The sequence below is a fragment of the Otolemur garnettii genome, unplaced genomic scaffold, assembly GCF_000181295.1.
Source record: "Otolemur garnettii isolate 467f Iridium unplaced genomic scaffold, OtoGar3 scaffold00086, whole genome shotgun sequence".
Taxonomy (NCBI): Eukaryota; Metazoa; Chordata; class Mammalia; order Primates; family Galagidae; genus Otolemur; species Otolemur garnettii.
Window position 1 is genome coordinate 3,078,767 of NW_003852481.1, and position 9,031 is coordinate 3,087,797.

A 9,031-nucleotide genomic window follows, 5' to 3' on the forward strand; every position below is an offset into this window, starting at 1 on the left:
CAAAATACAGTAAAAGCAAGGGCCAGGACTCAAAGGGGGCTCACCCCCTGTTTGTCTGGACTGTCTCTGGGGTGCTTGTGTGCAGGATTTCTGCAGAAGATAGTCCATTTTGTTAAGCCTTTGAATATTCAAATTGAAAGTATCGCGCAATCATTGATTGTCAAATCATGGGTTTCTAGAGGTTTTAAATACTTGGCATGAGGGGGAAAAAACTCAAACCTATACCCGAAGGTATAAAACATTAATTCTGTTTGTCTCCTGCTCCAGGGACCTGGGTGCAGCCGGATGCTTTGTGAAACTTTAAAATGTTGCATCTCTGCTTCTCTCCTGGCACAGGAGCCCTCCCAGGCGCTGAGTCCCTGCAGCTACAGCATCCAGCCACCGACCCGGCTCCTGCTGACCACGATGTCGGGTAACTCGGCTGCTTCTCCAGGGGTCGGGTCACGCGAGCCCGGGGCATTTCAATCCGGGTGTATTCCCACAGCTTTTCCTGCATAGAACAGAGAGGCACAAAGTCAGGGCATGTGAGTAAGGGCTGGGGATCCCGACAGGGCACAGGCCACACCGTGGCCGCTCCCCTGGGCACCTGCTCCCGAGGGCAGAGGCCCCAAGGGCCGAGTCGGCCGCTCCGGACGCCCGCGTACCCCAGGCCCCTGCCCGCCCTCCACTTTTCCACTTTCGTGTGCTGGGACTTCGCCGCGCGAACCCTGCGCAACCAGAAGCGGCGGCGGGGGGAGCTAGAGGCTCACTGTGAGCCGGGCCGCGAGCCGAGAGCGCCGGCCGCGCAAAGCCGAGCGCGGGCGGTCCCTGTGCGGACCCCGAGGCGCGCCCGCTGCCCGCGGAGACCCGGAATGGGGTTTGGGGGGGAGGATGGAGCGCGGAGAGGACGCGGCGCCTGCGCCTGCGAGCCGGGCACAGGATTCTCCGGATCTGGGCGAGAAATAGCGCGACCCCCTTTCCAGGAGAGACCCCAGCTCTCGGGAGCCAGCCCGGGGGGCTCCCGCTGTCCAGCTGCGGTCCCCGCAGTGACCAGGCGAGGCGCTGGCTGCCTGGCACTGTCGCAGGCGCCCAGGCTGAACGCGCGGCCGCCCCCAGCCCCGGCGCCCAGCTCCTCCCCGCGCGATCCCGGGCGCTAGCTCCGGGGTCGAGGTCAGGGCCAGGGCCGGGGCCGCTCTGGGCTCCGCGGCGGCCACCCCCACGGCGAAAGCTCATTGGTCGGCTCGGCCTCACAGCTGTCCGACCTACTCACTGCGGCTCTTCCGGGCGGGGGCCGGGGTGCCCCCCTCCCGCCGCGCAGGGGTCCCTCCCCGCGGACCCCTCGGGCGCGCGCCGGCGACCCCCACGAGCCGGGGCGGTCGGGCTCGGCCCCGCCAGCCCGGAGGCCCTTCCCGGAGGCGGCCTCCCAGCGGAGCGCAGTTAGTCGGGAGCCAGGGACGGCTTTCCCCGAGCTCGCCAGGCTGCTCCGCGGAGAAACGCCCGCACCACAAAGGGAGGGGAAGAGAGGAGAGCTGAAGAAGGGGCGAAAGAGGGAGGAGGGAAGGATGGAGCGCGGGAAAGGCGGAGAAACAGGGCGAGGGAGCGGCGGCAGAAGGAAAGACAGAGGGAGGCAGGGAGGGAGTTCCTCGGGCCGAGCTCCTGTACTAGGGTCAGCCTGACAAAGCCCTCTGCTTGAGGGCCCAGGACAGGGCTGGCCAAACCCCGCCGCTCGCCCCGGGGCTGGCTTCCAGACCAAGGACGGGTAGAGGTCGGATCCTCCCCAGAAGCCACGCCTGTCGTAGTGGAGAAGGAAGGGACTGGGAATTTCACACCTGCAGGAACATCGTGGTCGGGTGGGCCTGTCTGCTGCTCTGGACAGAGAGCGCCCCTGGTCCGGCGCCCGGTCCCTCCCCAGGTCCAAAACACCCTCCCCCAGGCCAGCAGCCTGGGCCTAGAACCCCAGGTTCCCCGACTTGCTTAGCCAAAGTGGTGATCTCCCCTGGCCTGAGACCTCCAGATTCCTGAGCAGAAACACCGGGGCGCTGCTGGTGTGGGCCTGGGCCCAGCACCTTCCCCACTGAGGCCCTGACCGTGCTCAGCCTCCCTTCACCGGTCACATTGGAGAGATTGTTATGGAGGGCTGGAGGGGGGGTGCTGTCTTTTAGCATCTGTGTTCTCCAAACCTAGAAACTTAGCTTCAGCTGAATTAGCCTGTGAAGGCCTCCCCCCACTCCACAACCTGACACCCAAACCTTAGACTCGACCACTGACCCAGTTGCCTTTCCCCAGAAAAACCGAAGGTGTATCAAGGTGTCCGCGTGAAGATCACGGTGAAGGAGCTGCTGCAGCAGAGGCGGGCACACCAGGCGGCCTCGAGGGCAACCGTAAGCGTAAGCGAACGCCCTTGCTCACTGCCCAGCCCCGGACAGGCCCTGGCAGCCCACCCACCCCCCATCCCCAAACCTGGCCCTCCTCCACTGTTCGGTGCCAACTTCCTTTCAGTTAACCAGGGGAAGCTCCAGAGACACCTGGGGCATGTTGTGGGGCGCAGGATTTGGGGGAGCCCATCACCCATGATCAAAGTTATGAAAGGTTTGTTGGTCCTCTGCAGGGAGAAGAATGACCAGCAGGTGAGTGAGTTTTTATTGTGTTAGGAAGACAGGGTGTACAGCCCTCACATACCCACAAAAAATCTCTCCCAGAAAGTCACCACATTCTTCTGGAAATCAGCCTCTGAGATCATTTTTCTGTCAATCGCCAGTCACTAAAATTCCCCAGCAGAAAAGGGCCATATCTCCACCGGGGAGGCAACTCAGAGTAGAGAACCACTTCCTAAAGATGTAACAACACTTTACCTGGTTCCAGGTTATGAAAGAATTGAACTAGGCAGTCATAAGGATTCCCTGAAACTTTATACACCTCTCTAAAGCAGATGAGTCCTGTCCAGGGCACTCAGGGAGGGGCCGTCTGTGGAACAACCAAATAAACAAGGTGAGGTTGTCCCCCAGGAGAGGCCAGCTCATCACTGAAAGCCCTGGATGGTACAGTTGCTTGGGGGTTGATTTGGGTGCTAATGTAGGATCTGACAGTGGGGGCTTATGTTGCCTATGTGAGGATAGGTCCTTCTCCCCACTTCTGCCCCACAACAGTCTCTGTGCCTGGTGCTGTTTGTGTGCGGTATCCAACTTCATGAAATGGGAGGTGAAAGATGTAGGGGTGGTAAACAGACATTCCAGAACCAGATGGACTGGGTTCGGATCTCAGCTGGCCCCTGCTTGGCCCTTAAGCAAAGTATTCCATCTCTCTTGCCTATTTCCTCATTTTAAGTTGGGGACATAGGATTTAAGGTGGGTTAATTGAGCTGTTGCTTACAAAGCTCTTAGAAGAATGCTTTCCATATAGTGCTCAATAAATGTCAACTGTCATTATTTATCATTTGGGAAAAGCAACAAAAATAAAATTCCAGTCAAGGATCGTGAAAGCCAGCTAGTGAGTAGTACTCATGCACACCCTCTGCTCAGAGTTTGGGGGTTGATTTGGGTACAAATGTAGGATCTGTTCCTACGTCATTCAGGTGTGAGCTTGCTGTGATTTGGCACATACAGCTGGAGAAGTTAGTACCTCCAGGTGCAGAATTGCAGGTAATACAATAAAACCTCCTTAACATCTGTAGAGGGCTTTAAATGGCTCTTCTTTTAAAGCACTTATGTACACTCATTATTTCACTTAGTTCTTAGTAAGCCAGCAAAAGTAAGTAGATCAGGGATCTGTATACCTCTACTACAACTAAAATTCAAAGTCTTGCAGGTGCTAATCATAAAGCTAAAAATAGGATCTTCTTATTCTTAGTATAAAAACCCTTCCCACTTATTGGTTCCCTAACCTCATCTTTCTACAGATCTGACCACATTAAGCAGTAGTTTAGTAGTAGCCTTGAGCCAAGAGATAGTTATATACTTAATAAAACCAGGTACAAGAGAACTGGAAAATGCTTCTGGAGGAGAAAAAAAACAACTCTTAACGATGTTCATACCAATTCATCTTTCTGCTTCAGCAGAATGCAACCCTGAGAAGTTGCATTTGGGCACGGAAACTCTGCTGCTGGGCCCTTACAGATTAGTTTGGCCACTGTTCCCTTGTTAGCTAAAATAAGGGTAAAAGATTTTACTTGGATATCTAACTAGTTTCTGTTTCCTAGAGCAGTTTGACTTATCTAAAATTTTTTGAAACAAAGCAGGAATTCTGAACCAATTCCTCGTAGGTATAGGCAGAGCCTACTCTATTCTGCTCCCTGGAAGCCTGTTTGGGCCCAGGCCCTCCCAAGCTAGTAGGAGCAACACCCATGTAACTGATTTATAGGAGCCAGATGTAAAGCTCCTCACCAGGAGCCATCAGAAGGATCTGGGATTCTAGGAAAGCTGTGGTAGTATACTCAGTAGGCAAGGGAGGCAGATACCAGGGGATCATTTACACCTGCTCCTTAGTGTAGAGCAGGCGTCCTCAAACTACGGCCCGCAGGTCACATGCAGCCCATCTAAGACATTTATCCGGCCCTCTGGGTGTTTTTGCCGCCACTGCCTGTCTTGCTTAGCAGCCGACTCGTCCTGGGGCCCACAGTCCAGCCCTCCAACTGTCTGAGGGACAGTGAACTGGCCCCTGTTTAAAAAGTTTGAGGACCCCTGGTGTAGAGGTCTCTCCTTTAAAAGAGAGGATTCCAGTTTATTCAGTGATTGAAAAATACCTCTGGGAAACTTTAAGCCTAAGATAGAGTTAATTATCTCAAATACTACAAAGAAGGAAGAAATCCCTAACTTGTCACAAAGTCAGAGTAGGACCTACAATCTGAAATTTTAAGAAGACAGTCATGAGTGGAAGTTACAGATTGAGACAAATACCCAAGTTTCAAGCAGTGCCAGGAAAAAATGGGGTGCATGCCAGACTGGAGAATTTGATTTTGAAAAACTTATTTCAGCCAGATCAATTTGCAAACACACAGACAGACACATACACAAGCACACACTTTTTTTTTTTTTTTTTGCCTTTAGGGCAAAGGGAGACTTGAGTTAGTATTTATCAAAAGATATAATCTACCTTTTTTGTTAAAACCATTATTTTTTTTCAATAGCCTTGATGTGTTTTTATGAATTATAGATTGCGGATTTTTTTTAATGCTGTTTGAAATCTAAGAGAGAGATGCCTTTCTTTGTATTCTTGGAGCCAAGTAGAAAGTGAACCCATGACTAGAAAGATAAAATCAAGTAGGATATTGTAAACATACCTCAGGGAGATAACAAGGGAGGCAGAAAAACAAGCCAATCAGGGGAGGAGTAGGGTTAATGAGATCTCTACAATGAAGCAGATTTTTTAAAACCCACTCCTTCCAAGTCCTTGAGCTCAAGCTGCAGCCAAATATTTGCATAAAGAGCTGGTAAAGGATTCCAGCTTCCTGGTTCATGACATTACAGCATGGATCATTTTCAAAATTTACACCGCCTCCTGTTTCAGCACGGGCTGGCTGTAGAGCTCTCCCAGTGAGCGCGGCTCAGTGTGCCATTGACTACCCCCTGTAACCCAAGAGCGGTGTGGTGAGCTCGGCTTCCCAGCACAGAATCACAGACAAACAACGCTGGTCCCTTTAAACTTTAAAGCCACCACCTGAAATTGAAAAAAAAAAAAATAAAGTTTAAATTCTTCAGTTAGTATAATTATTCATTCTGCTGGAAAATGCAGGCTGCTCTGCTTTAAGTAGTCAGAAGGAGCAGTCTTATAAACTTGAAGAATATAAATACAGTAGCGAAAAAAGCAACTTTTATAGAAAATACTAAAAGACTTACAAAGAATGGAAATAGTCCCTGGCCATTCATGAGAATGTAGGTAGGCTATGACTTACCAATTACAACCTTAAGATAGTATTTTATATTTTAATATTTCACTTATAGTAAGAACATGTGAATTTTTTTAGCAACTCAGGGATAACAAAGTTAGAAATTGTGTCCTTTGGGGGAAACAGTTTCTAAGGCTACATAGCCAGATGGTATAGGAAAATTTTGAGGGAAATAATTGACTAAGTTATATCTGAGATTAAATCCATATTAGTCCTTAATAATTTTAAATTAAATCGTTTAATAGGCTCTTTGCTGAGTTTTCTAGAAGTGTCACACTGCTATAACATAAAAATTATTTATATTAATTCTTATCAAAACTAATAACCTTTAAATTTTAAGTGGGGGAATCTGATATTAGAAAAAAGTTCTCAAGCAAGCAAACATAAAAATTGAATCTAAATCAAATATAGCATGGGTTGTAGTTAACGAAGGCAATTTGTTGAGAAGAAAGAAAGAATCTGGCTTACCTTAGAGCAGAGGGAAACACCGTTCCCGTCAGAAGGTCTTAGATTTTCCTTTAGAGAACTTGCATTTCACTTAGTTCATGGTGATATTCTTGCTTTGACAGCTGTCTGGAAGCAGCAGTATCCACCTTTCAGACCCCATTGCACCGTCTTCTGCAGGTCAGTACAGCCAGCAGTGCAATTCCCTCAAAAACTCTTGCAAAAGTCCATCTCGAAAGACTCCAGTGCTTGATTCGGGGGTTAAGATAGGCACCACCATTTAATTGGAATCCAACCAATCAGAAGGTGAAAAAGGCATAGCCACTCCAGATGCCAGCCTAGCAAGGAAGCAAGTGCAAATTTGTGTTCTCACGTCTGAACTCTCTATTCTCTGCTATCTATTTTGTTCCAAGAGTTTGTTTTTCACGTTGCCTCTAGTTCCCCATCTGAATAACTAAACTTTACTTTAAAAAAATAATAATAATAACAGAATTGTTCTCCAAAATTTATCTTTTTTTAGTGTACTATTAGATGGAATACAGATCATCCGGAGACATTAGAATACTGCTTTACCTCTGTGCCTTTAGCTCCCAGCCCACAGGGGCTTCCCTCCCCTTCCCTCTCTCTTCCCAGAGAGCAGTTCAAACAAGTGTAAGTTTTCTCAGCCCTACGTGAATAACTCTATTACATAAACACTCCTACCTATGCAACTCAACAGCTAAGAGTTTAAGGAGGCTGCGTATCAGGAAACCTCTGCTATGGTTGCGTTCCACCAAATACATCACTTTGGCTTAACCTGAAGGGAACTTGAGACATTAAAAAAAAAAAATCACCACCCAGGTCCTGCAGTGTCTTTGATAGGCATACTCTAAACCTCTCTTCTCTGAGCATTTAAGGATAAGTATCACAAAGCAGGCCTCTTAGTAGTCAACTGGGAAAGGAGTAACGTTTTCCAAATTATTCTTGTTTGGTATTTAACAGCCTAAACTTGAATGACGTTATTACATTTACACGCTCACTAAGAAAACATTTTTGCGTGCTGCCATTTAGAGCAGGTGGTTACTGACCAGCACACTGGCCTCCGGTGCCATGTGTATCGTTTGTGTTGCCATTTAGAAGGCTTGTCAGAAGGAACTCTCTCAAAAGTGAAGTTACCGAGTCATGGTGAAAAGTTTAGGAAAGCAGTCACCCCAAATCAAGAGAATTATTTCCTGCGGCCTCAAAAGTTTTCCCAAAGCCTCCAAGAACTCTTGGCAGTTACCTCTGGGAGGGTTACTTGAACTGAGGATAGGGGCTAGATGGTGACGGGTTTCTAGTCCAGGAAAGCAGAAGCTTGAGCCATTATTTAACTGTGACAAGTGGGCACAGGTGGGTTTTGCCTTAGCCACATTTATAGCCAAGTCCCACATCATTAACCAGATTCATTCCCCCTGGGACTTGCATTGTCTGGGACAACTAAAAAGTCCAGATTGCCTTCCTGTTTACTTTTCTGGAACTTCTTAAGCCCCCCCTTTCCCCTAGGCATAGGAATTATTCAGGAAGATAACACTCTAAATCTGTCAGGGCCATTTTTATACAAAAAGATGCCTTTTCCTTTCTCCTCTAGGACTGTATTTTGAACCTGAACCGATTTCGTCCACGCCCAGTTATTTTCATCCCCGAGAATTTTCCAGCTGTGTTTCCTGTGAAGACAGCCCAAGCTGCCTGGACCAGATCTTGGACTCTTACCTTCAGTCTGAGACGCACCCTGAGCTCAGTTCCACACAGAGTGTCCCGCACTGTTTCCCAGACAGCTTGCAGCCTTCCCCCTTCTGCTTCAACGAGAGCCTGGTAATTGATCTCAGTTCTTTGCAGTATAACGCGACTGTCACAAAACATGGGGTTGTAATGGCTTTGTTAGTGAGTTTGCTTCCTCTGGTGAGAATCCATACAATGAGGAAATCATCTGAAAAAAACAAGTAAAGAACCAGTAAGTAGCCACATGTGGAGGGGGCCGCAGGATGAGGAAGACAAACTTTTAAGGACACACGTGTCACTTTGATTTTCAAAGTAGGTGCCCGCCAAGCAAGTTGGTGTGTGGCAGCAGAAAGGAGGTGCCAGGCAATATTCCTTTAATGCTTTTTAAACTGTGAAATTAAGGCTTCTAACTAGTCACTGGTTTCGATAATTGCCCTTGGATTTTTGAGTCCTTGAAAATGGAATTAACACTGTGTCTGCCTAATACCAAACTTAATTCTGAGAGAGGGGTTTCCGTTTTGTTTTGTCGTTGAACTCGCTCTACTAACTAGTTGTTGGGATCCGCTTTCGGCCCCAGAACTCAGCTGGGTCTGAGATGGTTAGTATGAGTGAAGTGCTCCTCGTTGAAAGAATTTGAATCGTCTGCTCTTGATGGGTCGCCAAGGTTCACACCTGTGTTATCCTTAAAAATGAAGTAAGGTGTCAGTGAGTGGACCCCAGTTATTTTAGATGTCTTTCAGAGACTCACCTTCTTTTTTTTTAACCTTAAAATGTAAAATTGTTCTAAGAATTTTTTTTTTTTTTGGACTGTCAAAAGTCAGTGTTGGCCTCAGGCTACATGTCAGAGGGGATGGGAAATGAATGCTGCAGAATGATCACTTTGTCACAAGGAAAATTCGGGGCTGCAATGACTCCGTTCCCTGTCAGCTTCCAAGCGAGGCTTTCTCGTAGATTTGCTTAAGAGAAAGCAGATAGTACCACCGGGGGGGG

General features: G+C 48.4%; 1 protein-coding gene across 1 annotated transcript in view; it reads left to right on the plus strand.

The window, feature by feature from the left end:
* Nucleotides 1-405: 405 nt before the first annotated feature.
* COLCA2 (colorectal cancer associated 2) overlaps nucleotides 406-9,031 on the plus strand; it is a 9,769-nt gene continuing 1,143 nt past the window's right edge. The window contains exons 1-5 of the mRNA XM_023516061.1: nucleotides 406-412; nucleotides 963-1,415; nucleotides 2,266-2,360; nucleotides 6,430-6,484; nucleotides 7,911-8,134. Coding sequence (XP_023371829.1) covers nucleotides 406-412; nucleotides 963-1,415; nucleotides 2,266-2,360; nucleotides 6,430-6,484; nucleotides 7,911-8,134 — 834 coding nt within the window. The remainder of the gene's footprint in view (nucleotides 413-962; nucleotides 1,416-2,265; nucleotides 2,361-6,429; nucleotides 6,485-7,910; nucleotides 8,135-9,031) is intronic.